At 50.5% G+C, this 27,327-nt stretch overlaps 1 protein-coding gene across 1 annotated transcript; it reads left to right on the top strand.

The window, feature by feature from the left end:
• Positions 1-3,611: 3,611 nt before the first annotated feature.
• On the top strand, positions 3,612-14,932 carry Batf3 (basic leucine zipper ATF-like transcription factor 3). Its single transcript, XM_041635480.1, has 3 exons — positions 3,612-3,772; positions 5,989-6,093; positions 14,512-14,932. The coding sequence occupies exons 1-3, from the start codon at positions 3,704-3,706 to the stop codon at positions 14,689-14,691; spliced, it is 354 nt and encodes a 117-aa protein (XP_041491414.1). The 5' UTR covers positions 3,612-3,703; the 3' UTR covers positions 14,692-14,932.
• The last annotated feature ends 12,395 nt before the right edge of the window (positions 14,933-27,327 follow it).

Consider the following 27,327-nt stretch of genomic DNA (forward strand, 5'->3'; position numbering starts at 1 on the left):
TATGAGGATTCTGGGAATCTAAGAGCGATCCTCCTCCCTTCTCAGAGGGTCATGCATCCTCAGAGAAGACCCCGCCCATCAGTCATTCCATTGGTCATTAGATCGAATGGTCAAATTCCCACAACACCATGGTTTGTCTCTTGCTTGAACCACTGTGCCATCTCCCCAGGCCCCTTAGGCTGTCCTGATGGATATTTTGTTTGCTGTGTGGCAAAAGTGACCAGTGCATTCATGAACACATGTCACCAGGCAAAAACACAGGTATGGCCCACACAGGGTCAGTTAGCACCAGGAACCTCCCATTCAACACACTCCTTGCAGCCAGGCCTTGGCCTCCACGGTCTTCCCAACCCTACCCCAGCTTTCTCGGATCCTGATCCTTACCTTATTGTCTTCCGTTTGTTCCTAGGATTTAAAAATCCCATTGCAAGTGTTACTGTTCCAGTTTGGAAGGACACCCACAGGCTCCTGTTTCAGATGCTGGATCTCCACTTGGTGGCACTATTTTGTGAGGTGACCAACTTGACCCCACAACATCTGAAGTCTGTTCCTGTCATACCTATGCTCAGACGCCCCGAGCTTTCCACCTTACTCCAAATACAAAGCCACCCTGGGTGAAGGGCTTTCACTGCCTTTCTGACCTCATCAGGGCCAGGCGCTTACCTCTCCCTAGCCACTCCAGACCCAGGAGTCTCTGCAGTTTCTTCAGTGGCCAGGCTCTTCCACAAGGCCTTTGCTTATTTATGTGTTGGTGCAGCCTGAACCATGTCCTCCAGGTGTCCCCACAGCCCTGCACAGGAGCCTTGCTTGAGCTCCCTGTTTTAAAACACACACTTCCAGTGCACCCTCTCTGCCAGCTCTTGCTTTTCTGCATCATCATGGGGCAGACCATGTCTAAAGTACTCCACGGTGTTTATGTCTGACTAGCTGGACGGTGCCTTACCCAAGGTGTGGCTGACACACAGTGGCCAGTCTCTGGCGAATGCAGCAGGTCTCTCTACCCCTGGGGTTCTCTCCCGGAGTCTCCCCAGAAGCCCACAGGATTGTCTTCTGAGAAAAGCCATGACAGGACACTTAGCAGAAGGTGCGGTTCCCAAAGAGAACAGCAGGAGGGAACGGCTCACGGGACTTTCAGGCAGCTAAGCTGCTTGGTATTGGACAGAACTGTCTTCTTGTGAAGTGAATCACCAAAACACCCAGCTCTGACCTACAGCACCCCCTCCCAGCTGGGACCTCCGGCACCCCCTCACCCAGCTCTGACCTTTGGTAGCCCCTCACCCAGCTCTGACCTACAGCACCCCCTCCCAGCTGGGACCTCCGGCACCCCCTCACCCAGCTCTGACCTTTGGTAGCCCCTCACCCAGCTCTGACCTACGCACCCCCTCCCAGCTCTGACCTACAGCACCCTCACCCCTAGGGACGGAATAGGGGTCACCTTAACATAACTAGGATGCGGACACATTATGCGTGTGTCTTCCCAGTTCAAGGAAAAAAATACATTTTTTAAAACAGATATTTGAGGCATTTATTTGCTTTTCCTCCTTCTCTCCTATTTATTTGTTTGTTTGTTTGTTTATTTTTTAGGTTTTTTGAGATGGGGTCTGTCTATTTTGTAGCCCTGGCTGTCCTTGAACTCACTATGTAGACCAGGCTGTGCTACCACACCCAGATTTTTTTTTTTTTTTAGGGTCTCACTAGGTAGCTCTGACTGGCCTGGAACTTGATGTATATTATAGGTCTGGTCAGAAAAGGGTTGGCATTCTGGCAAATGGGCTTAGCACTATAATAGGATTATGAGAATAAATAAATAGATATAATGCCGGGCAGTGGTGGCACAGGCCTTTAATCCCAGCACTCAGGAGGCAGAGGCAGGCGGATCTCTGTGAGTTCGAGGCCAGCCTGGTCTACAAAGAGCGCTCACATCAGTAGACTCTCCGGTTACAAGCCCCAGGCTCTGTGAGGAGCACCCCCAGAGGACTTAGAATGTGGTGTAGCTTAGCAAGAACGGGAAAGGGGCCATGGCTAGAATGAAGGCCTGGGGGGGGGGGGGCGGGCAACATGTCCAGGAATTTCCCCCATTTTTAAACGTGTGAGAATGAAGCTTCTGAAAGTTACGACCATTTGCCCAAAAAATTGCTTATTTTACTAGTCTTTTGCTGTTGTTTTGAGATTTGGTCTTGATATGTATCGTTAGCTAGCCTAAAGTTTAGCCCAGGCTAGCTTTGAACTCACAGACACCCTGCCTCTTGAGCCACCAACACTCAATAGAGTCACTTTACATTTTCAGGGACCTGGGCTGCCCCTTACACAAAGCGCGGGATGTTGTGTGGTGTACTCCTCTTGTATACCGTGTGAGATGTAACAGTCTCTGTGTGTCTCTCTGTCTCTGTCTCCCCCCCAGCCCCCAAACACAATGTTGTTGATGGAAGGGGGTCAAAGCCAAAATCTTGGCAGGACACCCAGCACGAGTGTGGCTCTGCTGGTCAGGTGAGGCACGTGGACACTATCCACCCTCCGACCTACTAACTCATCTCTCGTGCCCGAAGCCAGGCAGCCAGGTTCGAGCGAGCTCCTCTTATATCCTGGCAGAGACCCATGCACACTGGGTTGGGACTCAGAATAGGCCACCTACCCTACTGCCCAGAAATCAGAAGGCCAAAATGAACACCCTAGGAAGGCCCCTCTTGTCTGGTTCCCACCCACCACCAGCTCGTGGTTAGCTTTCCTCCCCTAGGCGCAGACCACAAACCTGCAACCGCTAGGGGTTTTTTGTTGTTGTTTGTTTTATTTGTTTTTCTTTGCTGGGCACAATCATCTTGACTTCGCAGTTTTAAAACTGGCAGGCAGGTGAAGGGGGATGCGCTATGCCTCTGTACCTGGTCTGGTATGAACATATCAACCATGTAGCTTAGTCCTTTGCTAGGTGCCTCCTTAATGAAGAAGCAATAGTAGCTGGTCCATGAAACCTCAGTATGGTCTGCCCAGATCCCCGAATGAGCGAGGAGAGCCGTCTAGCATGGCAGATACATTCTTGGGACTTCTTTCATTGGTTTTGGCTCACGACCTCCTCTTCCCCCTCCCCACCCCCCATGAGAATTCACCTTCCGAGTCACCCCGCCCCGAGTCACCCCGCCCCCTCCCTCCTAGTGGACGGGACGAGGCAGCGAGGCTGCGGTAGAGAAGCTCTAGGGCGCCCGTTGCCCGGGTATTGCGGAGGGAGTGAGAGCCGTCCAGGTGCCGCGTCGCCCGGAAGAAAGTCCCCCATCGCCGGTGACCCGCGCTGGGACAGGGAAGCCACTCACTCGTGCTTCTCTCCCAAACTCCCCGAGAGCGGCCGGAGGACTCCCGGGGCTGTGCCTCGCCAGCCCCCCGTCCCCACCCACCCGGCGTCCGCTCCCTTGGGTGGGCTTAGGAGCTGCCACGTGATTTCCAAGAAGCGCGGGGGCCCCCAGCGGAAAACAGCAACTTGGGTGGGATCCTGGACCCCGAGGTGCGGCGAGGGGGCGGGGAGAGGAGGAAACGGGGGCGGGGTAGGAGCAGGGGGCGGAGACGGGACAGGACGGGACGCGCGGGGTGGGGAGGCGGGCGCGGCGGAGCCCGGAGAGCGGGAAGCGGCGGGGCGGGGCGGCAGGTGCGGGGATGCGGGCGAAGCGCGGGTAGCAGAGCCCCGCGTTCAGGGCGCCCCGTGTGGTGAGCGCGCGGCATGTCGCAAGGGCCCCCGGCGGGCAGCGTCCTGCAGAGGAGTGTGGCAGCTCCTGGGAACCAGCCGCAGGTAGTGGACACGGGGGCCGGGTACGGGGAGGGGAGTGGAGGGTGAGGGTATCCCTTGACGTGCGTCCCCGCCGTGCGCCCCAGGAGCCTGGGAAGACTGAAGTCCCTCTCGACTCGCCGGCGCCAGACGCGTGGGTCCGCGCTGCCAGGGGCCACTGCGTTCCCGCTGCCCGCGCTGGAGGGAGGGGGCCAGAGCTCCGATACTGGGAATTCAGCCCAAAGGGGCGGTTCGTCCCTGTATCCAACCCACCCGCTAAGGTTCGCATGGGGAACGAGGGACCGTGGGACCAGTCAGCCTGCGGGTGTGAGGTTGTGCCTCTAGTGGGCAGACTCCACCCCCAGCACGGGTGGAAACTCCTCGATCTCATTCGGTCAGCCCCCTCCGTTGTCCCCAGCTCTCACAGCTACACCACAAGAAGTTGAGACAGCTATTGGGACATTTCTTAGCCAGCTAGTTGCGTTAGCAACAGTTGGTCTTATGTTTCCTAGTCCCCCGCCTCCCAATTCTATGCTTCACACTTAGTGTCCCAGGGTGACCCTGAAGTCTGAGCCACCTAGGTGGAGTCGCCTTGTACCATTTGCTTCGCCTCTCCGAGCCTCAGTTTCCCTATCTATAAGTTGAACCCTATAGCATCAACTCCTGAGGGTGTTTGCACAGATTAGGTGAGCCAAGGAGGATTTGTGTCTCCATTCAAGATTTCTGCTGAGTGGGCAGGTGTGGTCACCTGGGAGAGGTGATATGTCCCGTTTGCAATGACAGATCCTGAGGACAGAAGGCAGGCTGTCCCCTGCCCCGAGACCTGTTGGCTTTGGAGAATAACGAGGTATTATTTCCTGTCAAGCACGAGTGAGGTCAGTGTATCTCAGGCCAGCCTCACCCGCCACTGTTGTCCCCGGGGCCTAGCAGGGTTCTGAGTATGTGGCAGATTCCTAGTTAATACATTGGAAGAATGGGTGAGTTGGGTTTATGGTAGGATCTGCGAGGGCTCAGAGCTGAAGCTCTGTTGTTTATGCAGCCTGTCCCCCTTGATGGATTGCTGGATGCAGAGATGCAGGCCTATGATCCCAGAGCTAGAGAGGCATAGGGAAGATGGGGTGTTAAGGGCCAATCTGGGCTATATGAAATTCTGTTAAAAAAAAGAAAAAGAAAAAAAGAGACTACTTCTAGAAGACAAAATTCAAGACCCTTCCGTGTTCTGAACAGTATCTCCATGCGGCCACTCCCCTTGTGTGTATGCTTTCTTCTTACCGGTGCCGGGGATTACACCCTGGGCTTCACACAGGTTGGACGTGAGCCCTATCACCGAGTTCCCTTCCCCTCTAGACACCTTTTGGACCCAGTCTTGAAGGATATTTTTTCTCTCCCCTGATGGTTCCAAGGCAGTTCTGGAAGGCAAACCCTTTCCACTGAATAAGCTCTCACTGTGGTAGGTGCATTTTCCTGCCTGCACCATTTCATACCACCTCATGAAGAATTTTTGGATCTTTGGTAAAAACTTTCAAGATACATCACAAATTTGCATTTGGAATAACCCTGACCTCTGAAAGAAAATGTCAGCTATTGTTCAAGGCAGCATATCGTCCTTGGTGGTCCAGATACTCTGAGCCCTGGTAGGGTTGAGTGGTCGCAGTTAGTAATAAATGCATGGTTCTGCTCTGCACAGTTTCAAAAGGACTTGCCGGTGTATGGCAGTATAAAAGCTGTGCAGAATGTTCCAGAGAGCAGGCACCCCGGTCTTTCCCACTCTCAGATGAGCAGTGCCTCTACAGCTCTTCCAGGCAAACGCCCTGTGGGGTAGAGGTTTGTGAACGTTGGTTTGGAGACCAGCAGACCTGAGTTCCACTTCCCACTCACCGCCATGCTGGCCATGATACCTGGAGAACTTCCCTAACCTGAGTTTCTTATTCCTCATCTCTTCGTTTGTTTTTTTTTTTTTTTTTTTTTTTTTGGTCCTGGGTATAGAACACAGGGCCTCACAGTACGAATCCTGCACGAACGTGGTGGTACCTTTTTTAAAATGACAGTCTCATTGTACTTGTCTTGGGATGGGGGCTGAGCCTGACATACAGCAAAGCCCCAGAACTGCCAGCACTGAGTGGGTGGCCCCTTGACGAGGGGCCGCAGGGGTACTGTCCTCAGCAGCAGGTGAAAAGGCAGAGCCCAGGGAGCAAAGCCGAGCGGACTGAGCATGTCTCTTTGCTACGTGTCCTCCCCAGAGCCCTGAGGACGATGACAGGAAGGTTCGAAGGAGAGAGAAAAACCGGGTTGCTGCTCAGAGAAGCCGGAAGAAGCAGACCCAGAAAGCTGACAAGCTCCATGAGGTGAGGCTGTGATCAGGGCAGGTCCACAGGGACAGCCATCCTATGCCCTGGGGAGGGTGCCAGGGATGGCATCACAGTGTCCATCACGGGTTCTGCACATCTGATTGTGCTAGTTCTTTCCAGCCCACTGTCTTGCTTCTTTATTCCCGGGCCTCCTCCCTTCAATCCCAGGCTCTGGGTGTTTCCCACACTCCTTTTTCTCTAACTATAGAACCAAACAGAAGCCGAGTATGGTGGCACGTGCCTATACTTGGTACTGAGGGAGGAGGTAGAGGCAGGAGGATACCCAGTTTGAACTACAGAAACACTGTGACAATAACAATAGTTAAGTGCTGGGGAAGCAGTTCCATGGAGCGCTGGCCTAGTCTGCACAAGGATGCCCTGGGTCTGAGTCTCCACATCACATAAGTCAGACATGGTGGTGCATGCCTGGAATCTCAGCACTCAGGTGTAGAGGCAGAGAGCCACAAGTTCAAGGTCAGCCTTGGCTTTATAGTGATTTTGACAAAAGAAAAAGAAGAGAAAGAAAGAAAGAAAAAGAAAGGAAGGAAGAAAGGAAAAATTATTGGGGGCAGTGATGATACAGGCTTTACAGGCCTTTAATCCCAGTACTTTGGAGGCGGAGGCAAGTAGATTTCTATGAGTCTGAGGCCACTTGGCTCTACATAGTGAGTTCTAGCCATCAGAACTTTATAATGAAACCCTGTCTTGAAAAAGAAAAAAAAATAAAAGAAGCAGGTGAGGTGACACTTGCTTGGATCAGGAGTTCAAGGCCATTTTTTTTTTTTTTGGCTACATAGCAAATTTGAAGCCAACCTAGGCTACATGGGACCCTTTCCCAATCAAAAATAAAAATTGAAAAGCTAAACAAAATGGCTCTTGGTGCTTTTAATTTTCAGATTCTTGCTTCATCCTGTGTGTATGGTTTGAATGAAAATGGCCCCTATAAGCTCGCACATTAGAGTGCCCAGTGGTTGGAACTATTTGGGAAGGATTAGGAGGTTAGGGGGTGTGGCCTCGTTGGAGGAGCTGTGTCACTGGCTCTTTCCCATCTAGCTCTCCCCTGCTGCCTGTTACCTGTGGATCAGATATAAACTCTCAGCTACTGCTCCACGTGCCTGCCTGTCTGGTGCCAAGCTTTTCTACCTCTGGTTTTTGATTTTATTTGTTTGGTAAAGTTTTTTTTTTTTTGAGGCAGTCTCACTATGTAGCCCAGCCTTTAGAGACTCAGTCCTGCTGCAGCCTGCTGACTGTTATGACGGCAGCTTGTGCCACCACTCTTCCTCCTCCCCGCCTTTCTTCTCCTCCTCCTCCTCCTCCTTCCTCCCCCCCCCTTTGGTTTTTCAAGACAGAATTTCTCTGAATAGCCCTGGCTCTCCTGAAACTTGCTCTGTTGACCAGGCTGGCCTTGAATTCACAGAGATCCACCTGCCTCTGCCTCCGAGTGCTGGGATTAAAGGCGTGCGCCACCACCGCCCAACTCTCTTTCTTAAATGTTAGTGTTGACTAAGGTTGTTACTCCACTGCTTTCTCACCTTGCAGGGGATGTTTCTCTACGAACTGGTCCCACCATCACTCAGCCAGGGCTTCACTTTTACTTAGGCGTCCCCTGGGCTCTGCTGCAAGCTCCTCACATGCGCTTCCGAGGCAGAATGTGGTCTCTTCACCCTGAGACTTTCTCTTCTCACTACCTCCACACGGTAGCTAGTGGAACTTAACCACCTTCCTTATCTCTCACATCAGGAGCCTCTATCTGAGTCTGTTTTCTCTATTACTGAATACCACAGATTAGGTCATCGATAAAGAGAGACTATTGGCCCAGCGTTCTGGAGGCTCAAAGTCTCAAAGCACAGTGCCACATCTACTTGGTGTCTGCACGGCACCTAGTGAGGGCTTTGTGCTATGTGGTCATATGGTGGAGGCAGGAAAGCCAGACAGCAAACACTTCGTTTGTAGCTCAACTGTCCACTAGTGACTTAATCTATTCGTCAGAGCAGAACATTCGTGACTGATCTCCCCAAGGTTCTCCCTCCTAGCACTGCTGTTTGGGGACCAAGTTTTCAGGGCAGCCAGAGCACTGCCATTTATCCTCATGATTCTGCTTTCCTTGACCCGCGTGTGTGAACCTACACAATCCCATGCCAGGACTGGCGAGGGGTGGGTGGTGTTCCTACCCTTTGCTGTGCGCCATTGGCGTGAGGGTTAAGATGTGGTCTAGCTCTCTCCTGCGGGGCGTCGCTGCCCTGCTCTCAAAGCTGGCCAAGGCTTTGACGGCTCAGGAATTCAGTCCTTAGAGAGGAGAGAATATCTGAAAACTCCCTCACCACAACCAAACATGCTTAGAATGTACGCATCCCAGGGAGCTGAGACTCACTGACAGAAACCATAGCCTGGCATAACTTCAAAGTGTCAGAGTCTTTGCCGGATGCAGGAAGACTGGGGCCTAGAAGCCAGGATCTCCCGATGGGCTTCCCCATCTTCATGGGATCTTAAACCTTCCACAGAAGCATGGCAATACCCTTCGCCTCCTTCTTCCCCCTTGTTTCTAAGGTCGTGATTCTTAGGTTCTCAGGTCCTAAGGCTTTGTGTTGCCAAGTCAGGTGTATTGCCATCTCTAAGTTCAGAGTGTTCGTGTGTGCAGACATGACCAAGTGTCTTAGACAAGGTTTTTCATGCAACAAAGCACAGTTAATCCAAAACACTAAGTACTTCCTTGGGCGCAGCCCTGCTGTGCAGTCACAGGGAGAAGAGACCTCGTGTGTGTCTTTGGGAAGCATGGGCTTCGTTTCCTGTGATGAATTTCAGCAAATTCATGACCCTCTAGTGTTGACAGTGAGCTGTCCAAACTGCGTTCCACCATGCTACCGTGGAGATGTAGACAGAGCTGCATTCCTGCTGCAGGCTCCGGAGGAGATCCATGTCCCTGCTTTTGTCAACTCCTAGGGAGTTCCTAGTTTGTTCCTTGGTTTGTGCTCTTCCATCTTCAAAGCACTGTGGCATCTGCTCCTCTCCCTCCTGACTTAGGACTTCCCCACTTCCACTGGACCCACTTGGATGATCTCCCTCCCATTTCATGCTCCGGACTCTCATCCGCAAAGTCCCTTTGGTTAAATAAGGTTCCTGTTCACAAGTCTCAGATAGTAGGATGGAAGCATCTTTAGGGGCCAGTGTCTTTCCTGCCACAGAAGGTAACAGATGACCTATAGCCTTATGAGTGCCAAGAAAGGGCATGAAAAGGGCACATTCGTTCTCTCCCAGTGTCTCGTAGCTGACTGTGATAACCAAGCAGACCAGGAATTTAGGAGAACTGCCTTTCCACACGCCCCTTGGAAAGCCAGGGGTAGCCTGCCCTTGCACAGGGCCCTGAGATGTCCTTCTGCCCAACATCTGTGTGTCCTGGCAGCTGTGCCCTTCCAGAAGAGGGCCAATTGGTCTGAAGCCAGTCTCCTCAGGAGAGAATTAGTCACTCCCTGCCTCCCGGGGACTGACACACAGCTGAGAAAACCACCTGTGCGCCTCACCTCTGCAGGGCCAACGTTGTTGAGAAACATTGTCAAGTCGGTCAGAGCAATGGCTGTGTTGGCTGCATGTGTCCATGAACCAAAGCCATCAGCTGTGGTCCCAAAGACACCCCGTGGGGAGTCCCTTCATGGTCACCTCCCAGCCTCCTTCCATAGGATGCCATAGCTACGGGGAATCTGTGTTTTATGTTGAGTAGGGCACTGATTGACTAACTGCATCCTGGAGGTGAGGCGCGGATGGGAAGTGGGGTAAATGGTATTGTCGCTGAGACCCAGTGACTGGAATGCAGGACACTTGCCACACGGCTGTAGATTATGGTGGAAAGCCCAGGGAACCTGTGGGGCTCCCAGGTCACACCTAGGTTGAGGAAAGGACACCATGTATGGAAACTTCACACCTGGTGAAGGCCAGCTGGTAGCTGAGACTACCCGATTCTGTGTGGGGAGTGAGCCATGAATTAGGCACTTCCTTATCTTCTCCTCTCCCAGTCCTGAAGCACAGAGCCCTGCAGGGCACAGTAGCTGTGAGCTTCTCTTCTATGAATGCCACGACAGGGGGTGTTGGGGTGTTTGGAGCAAGACTGTTCACAACGGCCACTTCTCTCTTCTGTGCTCCTCACTCAACCCAGTTGTCCTGAGCCCAATACCTGGGCCTCCCACTTTTTTGAGTTTCTTGGCTCCTTCCCTCGCTTTCTGGAGACACCTAGGAATTTCCCCCAAGGCCATGGTTGCTGATGGTTGTGACCCTCGGTGTTTGGCGTTCATACCTCTTCTGGGGCCTGGATCTGCACCTCTCTCTGGACAGTTAGGCTGAGTCAGCATTCCCTGCTGGAAACCAAGATGAAGCCACAGAGAGGCTGTGCCACACTGAACGTTGACTTAGAAGTGGGCCGGATTTGACCGGGCACCCAAAGACGTCAGACTGAGAAAGAATTTTGAGTCAGACGAGGGTGGGAACAGTGCCAGCCTCGGGAGCCTTAAATGTCAACCTGACAGATGGCTTGGGCAATGTGATGTGGTGAGTGTTGCCATGGGGTTGCCAACTGTTGCGTGTTTGGAGAGAATTCTGGTGACAGCGCACACAGGTTTAGAAACTGAATCTGCACAGCTCTTGCTGATAGCCCTGCTTTTCAGGCGGAAACGCTCTTCAGGACTTAGGACAGACCAACTGTAGAGTCCTGTGAACTCAGTTCTGGTAACTACTGTGGGGAACTCTGGGTCCACACTGCCAAAAGAAGGCAAAGTTGGTGATTTGAGTTGGGGTTGACCTTGACACTGGGGATGGGATCTCCGGGCCCGCTCAGAGCTTAGCTGTCTCACTTGTGAAATGGGTTCTCTATGTGGCCATGTCCTCCTGGTGCCTCTGCTTACTACTGTCCGTCATGTCATCCCCATTTGTGTCCCCTGCCTTAAATGACCCTGACCCTAGAGATCCCAGACTTCCCAACCTCAACCTCAGCACTATTGGCATTGAGCCTCCTTGCTCTATGTGTTGGGTAGGGGTTGGGCTGGGCCCCGAAGGATGTTGAACAGGATCCCTGGCTCTGTCCACTGGATACAAGATCACTTACAACTCGTCAGCAATACATCCGCAGATGGCTGGCTGAAGACCACAGCTTTATTATATGTTATTGTGTGCATTTGAGTGCGTATGTGCCAGTGCATGTGTGTGTAGGTCAGAGGGCACCTGGAGGTCAGAGAGCACCTGCAGGAGCCAGTTCTCTCCTGCCTTGCACCTGTTACCCACCAGGTTTTTCTGAGACAGGGTCTTGTGTAACCCAGACTGGCATCAGACTCAGTATGTAGCCGAGGTTGACCTTGAACTTCTGATCCTCCTGCCTCTACCTCTCGAGTGTTAGGATTACAGGAACTGTGCTATCAAGTCCACACATATATATGTTGTGTGTTTGATGCTGGGGACCGAACCCAGGGCTTCGTGCACGATAGGAGAGCGTTCTACCAACTGAGCCGCATCCCAGCTCAAGCAACCTGAGTTTTGAGGCATGCCTGGCATCTGTAGTCAGTCCACCACCCTTGTTTTTGAGGGCTCTGCTTTGAGAGTGTGACTTAGATAATTGGGGGAGGGGCTGTGGGTAGCACAGTGTCCTGCACGGTGCCCTCTGATGCTCCCTTAGCCAAGGAGCCTCAAACTCCCCGGGCAGTAAACTGACTTTGAACTATTTGAACTAGAAAGCTTGTCACAGAGGGTATCTGGTTCTGAACCGGTGACTTCTTGATCTGCAGTCAAACGCTCCACACTGAGCTGTAGTCCCACGCTCCTCCCTGAGAGATGGTTACGTTCTTTGCTTCTTTCTCCCACTTGAGGGTTCTCTGACCTCCTCCGCCCCTCCCAGGGCCTCTTATTTATTAGTCCCGCCAGGATGTTTTTAGTCCCGCCTGGATGTTTTTAGCACTTCTCTTTTTATTTTTGCCTCCTATTCCACCAGATCAGTAAAAGTCCCTCAGCTGACTTAAGAATAAAACTTAAATCCCAGGAAAGAAAGTCCCTGCGGGTAACAGGAAGGGACCAGCGGCAAGGCATGGGGTTGAGGAGGATGGGGGTGGAACACAGATATGAACAAGGTACCTGGCGCACATCGTGATGAAATCCATCGTTTTTCACAATGCACATATGTGGAAAGAGACTAGAGAGGAGGTACTGAGCTACTGAGACCACACACACACACACACACACACCCAGAGGTGGCAGTTCCCTGTGCCTGAGTCCCTCTGGCAACTTTTGGAACAGTGGTCTGGGGAAGTGGTGACACCTTAGAGTGGAGTCAGGCTTAGGCTCCCTTCTGAGTCTAGAGACACAGCTCAGAAGCTCCGGGCAATCTTGCTGCAGACTCAGGAACTATAGAAAGGTGGTTTAGAGTATGGAACCCAGTGTTAACAGAGAAACCATCGAAATGGCTCACTGGAACTAACTATTCGGTTCTGCTGTCTGCCTCATGCAGAGGTGCAGGGCACAGGATGTAGATGCCAGGAATCCAGCTGGTTAGAGGTCACAGGAACTAGAGGTGGCCACAAGGAGGGTCATCACATTGGTGAAGCCATACTGGACCAGGACAGCCTACAGGAAGGAGGATGCAGAGGTTGCTGCCCTGGAGAGATTTCCTGGAGAGGCCTTAATATAAGTGAGATCCGTCAGTGTACTTCTGAACGGAATTCAGAATGGGAAATGAATGTGAGGCCTATATGTGCTGTGATCAGGGAAGCCCTCCTGGAGGTGGTGAGCTCGTGCGAGGCTCAGAGAGAAAACGAAAGCAGTGTGGTTGAGGGGAGCCGTACAGGCAAACCAAGGATGCTCGTGTGTCTTAGGGGCTCTAACTTCTTAACTGATGTTTACTAAAGATGATTAGTAATTGAGAAGATATGGTGGGGTCCTCAGCACAGTAGGTGTCCCGAATGCTTGCGTCACAGTTTAACCAAACAAACTGAGCTAAGCAGGAATGAGAATGATGGCTGAGCAATATCTAAAGACATCTCAGCCCAGAGAGGGCCACTGATGGTGATGGATAGAGCGCCATGGGCTGAGTCCCACAGACTTTATCAATGGCCTGGATTAAGAGACGAGCGCTACCCAAATTCCTGGATGGTACAGGTTGTGACCACATGTGTCCATGAGATGACACCATGGAGACTCAAGATGAACGGAGTGGGACTCAGTGGTCGGGGAAGCCCTGTCCTCAGTCTATCAGTCACTCACGAGGCGACAGCAGCTCCTGCACGTGGAGCTCGGCTTTCTGCAGACTCAGGGACGTATCCGGGGGCTGAGGTCCAGCATGAGGAAGGCGATCAGCCCCCTGCATGCTCCCTTGCGTGTTCACTGCGTCCTGAGTCTGGTAACTTGGAGCGTATGCCGGGGATGGTGGTCAGGAGGGCAGAGGGGCTGGGAGTCCCACACAAGGAACTCAGAGAAGTTGAGAGAACAATTTAGGTTCAGAGAACACCTAAAGGGGAGGGACGAGTCTGTCGCTTATCATTTCAAGAACTGAGGTTGCGAGGTTGGATTCATTCTGTGTGGCCCCGTTAGGCAGCTCAATGGGCGGATGTGGAGGAGTTTTCAGTCACTACAAAGAGGACAGAGTATCGCAGAAATGACAGGGACTGTCCCTTGAAGGGGAGGTGCCCAGCCCAAGATGGATGTGTGAACTAGCCCGGCACGGTTTGGGGGAGATGTTAAGGAGCTCTTTGATCCCCTCCAGTTCTGAACCTCTACACCCTGATGCAGTAGGAAACAGCAGGAAAGTGTTGTAAGGGACAGCATGCGTCCATGCACTTCGTACAGCCAAAGACATGCGTCCATGCATTTATTAGTGCAGCCAATGGCATGCTGTTCCAGGTACTGTTATGGGTAGTAAGGTGGCCAAGAACCCACCAGACACCTTCAAAAAGCAGGTAGTGTTGGGGATGAGGACTGATGGAAATGGGTAGAAGGGACCACTTTGGGGTGATGGAGATGGTCTGTATATTAACACAGGGGTATAGATACTTCTGTCACTGCTCCTTGAATTGCAGGTACTTAATATAGTAAATTATATTCCAGTAGTGTTGATTCAAAAGTGAAAGCCGTACTACTGGGACCATTTTATTCTTGTGGAGAGACAGAGATCTGAAGCCAGTAAACATGAGGGTGACTTAACATCACGGTACACATCTGAAACCCTAGTAACCTGAGAGGTGGGCAGGAAGATGACAGGCTTGAAGGAGCCTGAGACACACAGCAAGCACCAGGCTAGCCCGGGATACAGAGTGAGACCCTGTCTCAGAATAAAAGGGAAGAGTCTTCTGTAGCCCATGCTGGCCTTGAATTCTCGACCCTCCCGCCTCTCCCTCCCAAGTGCTGGGACCGCTGTCTTGCACCTCCACACCCGTCTCTATCTGCCCACAGGAGTATGAGTGCTTGGAGCAGGAGAACGCCGTCCTGCGCAGGGAGATTTCGAAGCTGAAGGAGGAGCTGCGACACCTGAACGAGGCGCTGAAGGAGCATGAGAAGATGTGCCCGCTGCTGTGCCCTATGAACTTTGTGCAGGTTCGGCCAGACCCTGTGGCCAGCTGTCTGCCACGATGACACCCCAGCTCGCTCCTCTTTTGTCCAGCTCAGAACCTGGGTTTGCACACCCAAGAGTTTCCCTCCGCACACGCGTCCAGGGGGTACCTGTGCCTGTGCCCCTCCTAGGAAGGAGCTCTGGGGCCAGCCTGGGCTCAGCATGCATGTGGAGGGAGCCTGTCTTTAAGCTCTAGAGCGGTGGACCCAGAAGGCGGCCCACAGGAATCACTCCTCACCCACTTTGGCAGCTAGCCGGTCCTGTTCTTAGGCAGGCTCTTTCGTCTAGGATTTGGATAATAAAGATAGTTACCGTGTTTCCTTTGTCCAACTCCTTGGGCTGGAGAGCACATAGAATTCCTTCTCTGGGAACGTCACACTGTGCAGGCAGGTCCCTCTGCTGTTCGTTCCCCTGACAGCCACATACATGACAGATGGGAAAGTACCTTGGCTATGGCAGAGCATAAGACTGGGATTTCCTTTGCCACCGAGGCTTCCAATAAGTCTTTGACCCAGTTTGGTCCCAGTGGGCGAGCTGGCTGTGACTCACGCTTGTCTCACTTATTATCCGGCCTTCTTTCTGGTCCACCTTATCTTACTTCAGCTGTAGAATTCTATTTTTGTTTTCACTTATTTTTTTGAAGCAAGATCTTACTCTATCCCAGGCTGGCTTGGAATTCATAGAAATCCCTCTGCTGTAGGTTTTTAAGCTCCGGAATTACACCACACTGGTGGTATGTTTTTTTTCTTTTCTTCTTTTCAAAAAATAATTATTTTTATTCTCTGTATGTGCCTGAGTGGATGTCTGCTCACATCCAGAAACTAACACTGCAGTGTTAATAGCAGGAGTCCCCAGAGGTCAGAAGAAGCTGTTGGATCCCCTGGAACTGGAGTTATAGGCAGTTGTGAGCCACCATGTGAGTTCTGGGGACCAAATTTGGGTCCTCTGCAAGAGTAGCCAGTGCTTTTTACTTCTGAGCCATCTCTCCAGCCCTGAGAATTTTCTGTTCCTGGTTGGGGCTCCCAACTGCTCAGCTTGGGCATTCTGTAAGTCAGAACAGGGTCAGTAGACAGACTGCCCACCCCCGAAGTGCTTACGAAAGAGTCTTTCTGCAGAAATGCCCGAACAAGCCAAGGAAAGCCGTGAGAAAAAGGCCCTGGGAAAGCCGTCTCTGCATCCTCACCTTTTCCTTGGACCTTAAATGTTGTCTTTTTGTTTGTTTGTTTTTTGAGACAGCATTTCTCTGTGTAGCCTTGGCTCTCCTGTGTAGACCAGGCTGACCTCGAACTCACAGAGATCCACCTGCTTCTGCCTCCCAGTGCTGAGATTAAAGTCCTGCACCACCACTGCCCGGCTAGGTGGAGCCGTCTTATAAAGGGAACAGGAAGTGGGGCCAGAAAGGAAAGGACTTTGGTGTAGATGCTAAAGAAGAAAAACGAAAGAAGAAAAAAGGGAAGAGAGGCAATGCGGGCAAGGTCACGCAACCAGGGAAGGACTTGCCGTGCGAGCCCGAGGACCTGTGTTCCACCCTCAGCATCTGTGTAAGTGGGAAAGCCAGCTGCCTGAGGAGCACACCTGTGACCTCAGCTGAGGAGAGACAGCTGGGTCCCTGGACCTCAGAGCACACCTGTGACCTCAGCTGAGGAGAGACAGCTGGGTCCCTGGACCTCAGTGGCTCAATCCGTGAGTCCGGGGTTTGGTGGAAAACACTGTCTGAGGGGCAGGGAAGAAAGGGAAAGAAGAAACAATGGGGGCGAGGGCGTGACCTTTGCCCTCTACATGCATGAAAGCACATGTGCTGGTACACATGAAAACGCACACATGTACCACCAATATGCACACTAAAAAATAAAAAATACAGGGAGAGAAAGAAAAAAAAAGAGGAAAGAGACTAGATTGTGACCTTCCTAGGCAAAGGACTTGAGATTGGCCACTCCTGAGATCCTCCCTGTCCTGGACGGCAGCCCCCAGTGGCCAATGACAGGCAAAGGCTAAAATTGCGTGATTCCTTTATGAGCCTAAGAAGACTAGTGTTAGAAGACGAGGTTTATGTCTGCTGGGAGAACCACGAAATTGTGGACTTTTGTTTGTTTGTTTGTTTTCATTGAGCTATATATATTTTTCTGCTCCCTTCCCTTCTTTTCCCCTTCCCATCTAACCTCTCCCATGGTCCCCATGCTCCCAATTTACTCAGGAGATCTTGTCTTTATCTACTTCCCATGTAGATTAGATCCATGTAAGTCTCTCTTAGGGTTCTCTTTGTTATCTAGATTCTCTGGGATTGTGAATTGTAGGCTGGTTTTCTTTGCTTTATGTCTAAAAGACACTTATGAGTGAGTACATATTATATTTATCTTTCTGGGTCTGGGTTACCTCACTTAGAATGTTTTTTACTAGATCCATCCATTTGCCTGCAAATTCAAGATGTCATTATTTTTTGTGCTGTGTAGTACTCCATTGTGTAAATGTGCCACATTTTTCTTATCCATTCTTTGGTTGAGGGGCATTTAGGTTGTTTTTAGGTTCTGGTTATTACAAATAATGCTGCTATGAACATAGTTGAGCACATGTCCTTGTGGTATGATTGAGCATCCTTTGGATATAGACCCAAAAGTGGTATTTTTGGGTCTTGAGGTAGGTTGTTTCCTGATTTTCTGAGAAATTGCCACACTGATATCCAAAGGGGTTGCATCAGTTTGCACTCCCCCCAGCAATGGAGGAGTGTTCCCTTTTCCCCACATCCTCTCCAGCATAAGTTGTCATCAGTGTTTTTGATCTTGGCCATTCTTACAGGTGTAAGATGGAATCTCAGAGTTGTTTTGATTTGCATTTCTCTGATGGCTAAGAATGCTGAGCATTTCCTTAAGTGTCTTTCAGCCATTTGAGATTTGTCTGTTGAGAGTTCTGTGTTTAGGTCTGTGCCCTATTTTTTAAATTGGATTATTTGTTCTTTTGATGACCACTTTCTTGAGTTCTTTGTATATTTTGGAGATTAGCTCTCTGTCCAATGTGGGTGGTGAAATCTTTTCCCACAGAATGGTGTGTTTGAAAGTACAAGAGATGTCTACCCTTCACTTTACAAATGAGGGTCTCAGGCCCAAGAAGAGGAAAGAGTGCTCCCTGTTGGGTGCCTAGAGTTAGGCCAAGGTCCCTGCCCAGCAGCTGGTCAGGGCAGGCTCCTATTATAGGAGTCTGAGTATGACATGTTCTTCTGACGGCAGAATGCTGACAGGAGCTGTGGTTGAGGATAGCCCATCTGTGAGGGATTGAGGATAGCCCATCTGTGATGGGCAGTCTACACATTCTGCTGCTTGTTTCCTAAGGCTCCCAGATCCACCCACCGAGTTCTAATGTGTAAACTGCTCTGTCTACTACGGTATTCAAATTATCCTCTGAACTCTTGAGACTTCCTCCCCAGCTGCAGAGTATTCATTGAGGTTGAGCGTGAGTTTGAGGAGGCCCAGATGGCCTCTGCCTGTTCCCTAAGCAGTGCTGTGGTAGGCAGGGAACCCAGACAAGGATAGCCCAGGGTGCGGGGGGGATTGAATCCTCTCTGAGAAAGCAGGAGAGGACAGACATCCTGAAAACCAAACCCTTGCCAAGCTACCTACACTCTGAAGAAGTGAAAGTCCTGTTTGGTGTCAGAAGCGATCCTGTGTCTAGGGGAGATGAGGGCCAGCACTAGTGTTAGAAGATGGGACTTGCCCTACTGTCTTCACCGCTGTTGTAACAGGGGCCTCAGGAGGGTCTCCTAGGCTTGGGGGAAGGGCAGTTACTAAGCAAGGTCCCCAAAGCATAGAAAGTGTCAGAGAGGGAGGAAACTGGTCCCTTACACCCACACAGCCACACAGCTTCCTGTCCAAAATCCTGCTACATTTTGCACCAGCTTAGCTGTGAGCAGCCCGGGGTTGCTGAATTAGGACCCAGTTTTGACCTGGAGCCTTGTTAAGAAAATGACTCTATTGGATGGGAAAGTGAAAGATTTGAAACCCCCTTCGCTTTCCCAATGGCGGGGGGGGGGGGTGTCTTTCTCCACATCCCAGGGTGTTGTTTACTGACAGGAGACTATAGGCTTTGTCCCAGATAGAGCTCAGAGACAAGGGGAGCCCCAATACCCACTAATGTGCCTGCTTTCCCCTACACTCAGGAGGTCCTGGTGGGGTCAGCTGTGCCTCACTAGAAGGCATTTAAGGTGGGGGGGGGGGAGAGGGGAAAGGGCAGAGGGAGGGAGATGGTGGCAATTCAAGAGTTTTGGACCTGGGAGGCCCCCTTAGGGCAAAGCTTTCTTGGAAACCCTCAGAACCGCAGCACAACTTGAAGAGTGTGCAGTCAAGTCTCAGGACTGCCCAACCGGAAACCTCACCATGACACTGTCAGTTTGACAGGGTCTAGCATCATCTGGGGGACAAACCTCTGTCCTTGCCAGGGAGGGGCTTTCTAGATTGAGTTAACTGAGGTGGGAGCAGGATTGAGTTAAATGTGGCAGCAAGATCCCATGGGCCAAGATCCTGGCTGAAGAGAAAGGAGAAAGAAGGCTGAGCACCAGCGTTCATCTAGGCTTCCTGACGCAGATGTGACCAGCTACCCACCTTCTGCTGTGTCCCCTCCCCGACATGATGGGCCGGAGCCTTTCTAACTTACAGTTATTTGTTTGTGGAAGGAGGGGCACATACATGCTACTCTGCACAAGTGGAGGTCTCCCCTTCTCCTATGTGGGTGCCAGGGATTGAAGTCAGGTCATCAGACTTGGTCGTAGACACCTTTGCCCATTAAACCATCTGCCAGGTCCCTTGTCCCTTCTTAACCAGAGCCAAAAGCAACCCTTCTTTCTTGAGCTGCTTCTTGCCAGGTATTTGGTCACAGCTATTAGAAAATAGATTAAAATTGCCCCCTCACCCCCGGTCTGTTGGGCCAAGGGAGATGAGTGTGGCTTCCTGCCTCCCTGTTGTCCTCACCACTCTCATTAGAGTTGACCCTTCCCAGAAGTCTGTCTGTAGCCAGCGAGTGGGACTTCCCTGACGGGCTCTTATCCCCAGTCCCGGCTGCCCTCAGCACATACCTGTCCCTTGAGATCGCTCACCTGCACTTTTGGGTGTTCTAGCATGACATTTTCGAGTCCAGCATTCTTAAGAAGACCAGAAATGTCACCACAGATCAGACCGAGGACTACTGGCTCAGAATTCTGACCACAGCCCTGCGGGAAAGCGTGAGGGAGAGTCCAGTGTTTGCATCCTGAAAGGCCAAAGATGTCCTCGGGATGTCCCTGACTCCCTTAACAACCAGCTGCTAGTCTGCCTGTTAGGCAAGACTTCTGGACCAGGTCTGTGCCCAGTGCTCTGCTCTGTGCCCAGCTCTCCGGGTTCTTAGGCAGTGAGGTCTTCTGAGAATCTCCAGATCTCATGGAGCTTACTCCAAATCCTTCCTCTAGACCAGCAGCAGGGCCCAAAAGCCCCTTCCAGAATGTCCCGAACTCACAAACACATGGCAGGCTCAGTTTCCCAGGTGGCCCCTCTTGAAGTTGAGAGAGAAAGCAGTTTGAGATGTGTCAGTGGTAACTTAAAGGACAGATGCAGAACTGGGTGTAGAGGTACACACTTGTAACCCCAGCAGAACCTGGAAACAACCTAAGTGTCTCTCTACTGAAGAATGGATAAGGAAAATGTGGTACATTTGCACAATGGAGGCACAGCAGAAAAAAATGACATCTTGAGATTTACAGGCAAATGGATGGATGGATCTAGAAACATCATTGAGTGAGGTAACCCAGACCCAGAAAGACAATTATCACATGTACTCACTCATAACTCTCTTTTAGACATACAGCAAAGAAAACCAGCCTACAATTCAGAATCCCAGAGAACCTAGACAACAATGAGGACCCTAAGACGGACATACATGGATCTAATGTACATGGGAAGTAGAAAAAGACAATTTTTCCTGAGTAAATTGGGAGCAGGGGGACCATGAGAGAGGGTTGAAGGGGAGGGTTGAAGGGAGGGGAGCAGAGAAAAATGTATAGCTCAATAAAATCAATTAAAAAAGAACGAAAAAAAAAAAAAGAACCTGGCTACAAAGTGAGAACTATCTGAAAATAAAAAGAATGGGAGGTAAGCTCATTTAGCAGATTGCTTGTGTAACACGCACATAGCAATGGGGCCAATCCCCCGTATCACAAACCAGGTGTGGTAGTATTTGTAATCCTCACACTAGGAGGGAAAGGTAGGATGATCAGACATTTAAAGTTAATTCAAAGTTATCCTCAGCTACGTAGATTGAGGCCAGCCTGGGGTACAGGAGGCTCAGTCTCAGACAAAAACATACAATATCTAAAACAAACGAGAAAGTAAGTAAGTGTGCCCTAGAGCAGTGGTTCTCAACCTTCTTATGCTGTGACCTTCAAATACAGTGCCTTGTGCGTGGTGACCCTCGATCCCTCGATTGTAAAGTTAGTCTGTTGCAGCCGGGGCTTTTGACTTTAAGAAACGCTGTGTGATACCAAGGATGAGCGCAGCAGCAGGGAGACAGTGGAAGCTGAGATGCGGCCGTCAGACACAGCACACATCTCTTCTGTGCTGTGCAAGTGCTGTAAATAGTCGTGGTGATTTTATTCCGTTTTTATTTGTTTTACAGCGATGACTGTTTGAGCCCTTATTATTTTCTTAGAGCCTCTTGGTGGTAGGCTTTTTTTTCTTTTGGGCCACCAACCAGCTCCCAAATTATGACACAGAGAGTTATTATTAGTTATAAATGCTCAACCTTAGCTTAGGCTTGTTTCTTGCCAGTCCTGATAACTTAACCTGTTTCTTTCTCTTCAGCTACATTTTGTCCCAGAGCTTTTTGCTTTTATTTCTGGATATCTTACTTTCACTGCTTCCCTTGTCTGACAGGTGGCTGCCTGGCTTGCTGGCCCTGGGCATGTCCCTCTCTTCCTCATTCTCTACTCCTTTTCTCTCTGTTCTGTGGAATCTAGATTTCTCCAAATTATTCTCTCTGCCTGCCAGCCTCACTTACCCTTTTTCTGTTCTCTCTCTAGCTATTGGCCATTCAGCTTTTTATTAGACCAATCAAGTGCCTTAAGTAGGCAAGGTGAGACAGCAAACATCTTTTCATTTGTTTATGCTGCAGACTGTTTAACTGTGGAAAGGTGTGTGACAACTGTAACACATCCTTACATCATTAAACAAATGCAGTGTAAACAAATGTCACACACCTTTACACAGTCTGCAGCATAAACAAATGTCACACACCTTTACACAGTCTGCAGCATAAACAAATGTCACACACCTTTACACAGTCTGCAGCATAAACAAATGTCACACACCTTTACACAGTCTGCAGCATAAACAAATGTCACACACCTTTACACAGTTAAAGTCTGTAGCATAAACAAATGTAATACATCTTTACACAGTTAAAGTAATTTTCACAACACTTCTTGATATATCACCTGTGTATGGAAGAAAATTGATGCACAAATCAGGGGTCCTGGCCAGGGACAAACATTAGCATGTGAAGGGCTGACCTGTGCCCTAGAATCTAGGGAGGACATCTGAGGAAAACAGAAGCAGCATTGCCTAGAGGACACCCCTCAGGCAACCGCACTCTCTCAGTGTCTGTGACCTAGGTGAGAACTGTCAATTGTAGCAGATTTATGGACCAAGAAAAGTCCTTCTTGCCGGCTGCATCCTGCCCTCCATCCTGCCCTCCTCGCTGCTCTCCAGAGCCGGCTCTCCCCATTAGTACTGTCACCTCCACGTGGCGAATCTGTGGACATGCCCTGTAGTTCTGCCAAGCTGCTTCTCTCTGAAGACTCTTTTTGAACTGGCTACCATTTCCTAACTCCCTCACTGCGTAAGGGTTTCTAATCAATACAAATTCATGTCAGAATGAAAAGCCAGGATTTGTTTGCCCTTTAAGTATTAGTTAATTGATGCACTGCATGTGAGCGGTGTATGGCATCAAATAAAAATAAATTTTCGTACATAATTTGTTTTTATCTTATGTTTTTATGTCCACTGGTGTTTTGCCTGCATGTATATCTGTGTGAGGGTGTCAGGCCCCTGGAACTGGAGTTACAGACAGGTGTGAACTACCATGTGGGTCCTGGGAATTAAACCCTTGGCCACTGAGTCATCTCTCCAGCCCCTAAATAAATCCTTTTTAATTAAAGAAGAAAATAATATTGCTTTTAAAAAAGAAAATAATCTTGAACTTCCCATCCTTATGCCTCCACCTCCCAAATGCTGGAATTGTGCTGGGGACAGAACCCTGGTCTTAAAGCATGCTAGGCAAGCACTCTACACACTGAGTATATCTGCAGACTGAAATGTATTGTTATTAATTAGTGTGTATGCGTGTGTGTGTGCATGTATGTGTGTAATGCATGTGCAAGGGAGTGTATCGAGCGAGTGAGTGCCCATGTGTGTAAGCCAGAGGTCAACCTTGGATACCCTCAAAAGCCCTTCCCCTTGTGTTATATGACAGGGTCTCTCGTTGCTTCTGGAATTAGGCTGGTTGGTCAGGTTAAGCTATTGCTTTCTTCAGAGCCTTCCATGATTCTGACAGACCTGTGGGGCAGACACAGCTTGTCTGCCTCCTGTTGTCATTGCTCACTGAGATAAACAAATGCACACATGTCAGGGTCCTGATGTGTAAGACTCCACCGCTCTAAGATTCCTCTGCCAGGGTCTTCCCAAAGGAAGGCCCTCTTGGGCCTCATGGAAATATTTGAAGAGACGCTTCCTCTCTTCCTTCTCAGTGGGCCTTATTCCTTTCATCTTTTTTCGTTCTTCGTGCACACTGGTGTGTGCATATGTGTGAGCTTCTGCATGGTTGTGCACAGACCCGTGGCAGCCCAGGGTTGATGCCTGGAGCTATCCTCCACTGCTCTTCCGCCTCATTCACTGAGACAGTCTCTCAGTCGATCCTGGAACTCACGGATATAGAGAGTTGCATGAGCCCCACTGGCTCTGTAAAGCCATTTCCAGCTTCGGGGCTGGAATTATAGGTGAGCCACCGAGCCCAGTTGGCATTTTCCATGAGTGTCTGGGATCTCACCCTTGGCCTTCATGTTTGTGTGACAGGTATCTTCCCATGCTTGGGCCCCTTGCTTCTCCTAGCCCATCACCCCCACTTATTTTTTGCTTCATCTTCTGGTTTTGCTCTGTCCTAGCCCAACCACAGAAGCCAAGACAGCAAGACAGAATCTGTATTTGTGAACAAATGCTTTGAAGGTTGCAGGACCCCTGGCAGTTTCTCTCAGGATCCACGGGTGCTTTGGAGACGCTATGATGAGGCTGGCCTCGCTCTGAGATCACCCTGCAAAGTGACCCTAAGGGTGTGTGCTTGGGCCTTCACATGTCCAATGAGAGCCATTGTTTAGGTTCTCTGGAAGAACCCTGTAACGGATTAGGAAAGGAAAATCAGGAGAGGGCTAATAGAGCCCTGAGCCCACCGTGCAAAGCTGCGTTTGTCAGACCAAGTCTTCACATTAAGAAGATGAAATGTTTCACAGCCAGAGGGACCCTTTCAGACCCGGACTCCAGGCAGCCTCTGCAGTGTCTCCCCTCTGGGCCATGCTGATGTGGTTGGCAGTCACTACAGACTGTCTCCTGCTCGTTAGGTGAGAAAATGTGGAATCCTGTGTCTTTAAGAACTGAAACCATCTAGAAACAGGATTTGATGCCCCGTAGGAGCGTGGAGACTTCCTTTTTGCTGTTCAAGTTTCAGCTCTGGTTATCAGGAACTAAGTGGGGGTGGGGTGGGGGGCAAGGCAGCGAGCTGCAGCCGCACAGCTCTGTGAAGACATTGCACTCTGGAGATGAATAGTCTTCTTTCTTTTTGAATGTGCTTCGCTGTGGTGTACAGAACGTTTGAGAAAGTCCCTGACTGACTCTACGCATCCTATGGGTTCACTGGAAGAGGGGAGCACCAGGGCTAACTCCCAGATGCTGGTCAGTCCCAGGAACCCTTCAGATTGGCCTTGTCCCACGCACCCCTGGCTGCATGGGTGGATCCCAGTGTGGACCCAGTGAGGGTGAACTCCAGTACCTGAAGCCATGGCATCCTCTGCAGGAAAGGCACCCCGGGTTCCCTGGTCTAACTTACTTAGCATACACACACAAGAGGACTTGGGACCAGGACCTCTGACTTGACGTTTTCACGATCCCAGTTACCCATGCTCGGCACAGGCACTGACTGATCTCACTTGCCCCTAAGTCCACACTGACCAGATCTACTTCCCACACTTCTCTGCCCACACTTCTAAGGATTGGCTTTGTGGGAGGCATCACTGTGAGCCTGGAGGGTGAAGGGAGAATGGAGTCTGGGCATTGTTTTTGCTTTTCTGTCCCAAGTCCTTGGTGTGACAACGGCTGAGTTCTTCCAGGACCATGAGCTTTTTCCTGGTGCTCAGATGGGCTCCACGGGCCCTGGTCGCGCAGCCTCTCCTCTTCTTTCAGGCCTACAGCTTCCGTATGGTAATAGCTCCTCCCGGTTGCTGGCTGCTCCTCATCCCTCCGCTTATTAGCGTGTCTGTTCTGCGCATGCTCCTCAGCTCCTGCTTGTGACCTGCACGGCAAACGCAGAAGACCTCTGTCCTCCGCTGTTCCCTCCATCCGCTTTCAGAACCATCTGCTTAGAAGCCCAATCAGATTATCACTTTCTCCCATCCCTAGACACTTTCGGTTCTTAAAACCCAGGTTTCTCTATTTTCTCACCCAATGAGCTGCAGGCCGTCCGTGACCACCAACCTTGGCTGGACAGCCCAGGAAGGAGATAGAGGCTAACTGCAGAGACGAAGTTCAGGTTTGAAGGAGTTCCTCTGCCTGTGAAATGCCTCCTTTTAACTTTTAAAAACTTTCTAAAAGCAGGTGAAGAGACGCACACCTTTAACCCCAGCCCTTGGGAGCCAGCACAAGCGGATCTTTGTGAGCTGGAGATCAGCCCGTTCTACACAGTGAGTTCCAGGGCAGCAGGCAAGAGCTGCATAGTGAGACCCTGTCTCAAAAAGTAGACAAACAAAACAATCAAACAAAAATATTTTTAATATGTCTGTGTATGAGGGTTTTGTTGCATGCAGGTGAAGACATTGCAATGCCTGGTATCCATGGAAGCCAGAGAGGGCATCAGTTCCCCTGAAACTGAAGGTACAGAGGAGTGTGAGCTGCCAAGTGGGTGCTGGGAACTGAACCTGGGTCCTCTACAAGAGCACCCAGTGCTCTTAATCACTGAGCCATCTCTCCAGCCCCTCCACAGTCTTCTTACTAATGACGACAGTCATAAAAGGCAACGGGCCTGGCCGAGCAAAGCTCCTCTGGTCCGGTTTGATTCCAACGTCTCTTCCAAGTGCACATCTGGCCGTCTGCAGTCCCCATCTGTCTAGTCCAACACCTTGTTTTTACAAATCTCTATTATATTGTTTATTCATTTATTTGTTTGTTTATCGGCAGGAGCACACATTTGCGCCACAGTGTGCATGTGCAGACAGAGGAGAACTTGCAGGATTGGTTCTCTCTTCTCACCGTGCAGGTCCTGGGCAGTTGGAATTTCTGAATAAGTGAACCACTGTGCATCTTTCTAGCTCTCCTTCAGCCTGTTCTCGTGTACTTATCTATGAACCCGAGCAAGCGACAGTTCCTCTGCTCAGACGCCAGCCAGCTCCCTCTTTGTCACGTCTAGACTAATGACATTTTCCCCCAGTCCTAAAGCCAAGCCCAGAGTCACACCTTCCAAGGCAACACACATCGGGTGTGCCCCAGGGTGGGCGTGATTTTTGGGCAGGGCTGAGCAGTCAGTCTCAGTCCCCTGAGGGCTCCTGGTATACCAGGGCCTGTTTTTGGCCACTGCTCCTGGACCTGGGAAGGGAACAGGCGCAGGCACCTTGGCGGGTAAAGGAAGAGACTTCTTTGAAGGCTGCTAAGTAAATAGCTTTGTGGTTTCCTGGGTCATCAGGGCAGGCGTGAGGTTGGAGCAAGGGGTTTTCCTGCCTGTGTTTGGGTATGAGAGAATACAAATGTCCCTTTCTTTGCATGAGGAGGTGCTTGGTCTGGCTCTCTGGAGAGATTTATCTCAGGGGTCTATGGGAAGGTCCTACTTGGTGCTTGCAGAGAGTCTGTGGCTGTTAGCAGAGGGGAGTATTTGGTTTCCTCTGTGACTGTGATAAAACATTCTAAAAGCGGGGCTGGAGAGCATTGCCTGCTCTTCCAAAGGTTCTGAGTTCAACTCCCAGCAACCACATGGTGGCTCACAACCATCTGTAATGAGGTCTGGTGCTTTCTTCTGGCCTGCAGACATATACACAGACAGAATAATGTATACATAATAAATAAATATTTAAAAAAACATTCTAAAAGCAACTTAGGGAGGAAAGGGTTGATTTAGTTGACACTTCCTAGCTAGGGTCAAGGCAGAAGCTCCAGGCAGTAGCATGGAGGAACTGCTGGCTGGCTAGCTGGCTAGTTCGCTCCCAGGCTCACACTGTACCAGCGCGTACACAGCCCAAGTCTACCTGCTTAGGCTGGGCTCTCTCACGTCATTCTACAGCCCAAGCTGACCCGGGCAATCCCTCACCTGAGACTCCCCCAGATGACTCTAGGCTGTGACAAGTTGACTCTGAAGCTCACCAGGCCAAACAGGGACTTTCTTTTTGATTGGTTCCT

This window comes from Microtus oregoni, unplaced genomic scaffold (assembly GCF_018167655.1).
Source record: "Microtus oregoni isolate MIOR12 unplaced genomic scaffold, Mior012 000047F_ref0000412, whole genome shotgun sequence".
Taxonomy (NCBI): Eukaryota; Metazoa; Chordata; class Mammalia; order Rodentia; family Cricetidae; genus Microtus; species Microtus oregoni.

What these genes read in the sequence shown, in the direction of transcription:
- Batf3 (XM_041635480.1), top strand. Translation starts at nt 3,704, where the DNA reads ATGTCGCAAGGGCCCCCGGCGGGCAGCGTCCTGCAGAGGAGTGTGGCA. An exon ending in CTCCTGGGAACCAGCCGCAG is followed by an intron (nt 3,773 to 5,988) that starts GTAGTGGACACG and finishes TGTCCTCCCCAG; the next exon opens with AGCCCTGAGGACGATGACAG. An exon ending in AAGCTGACAAGCTCCATGAG is followed by an intron (nt 6,094 to 14,511) that starts GTGAGGCTGTGA and finishes ATCTGCCCACAG; the next exon opens with GAGTATGAGTGCTTGGAGCA.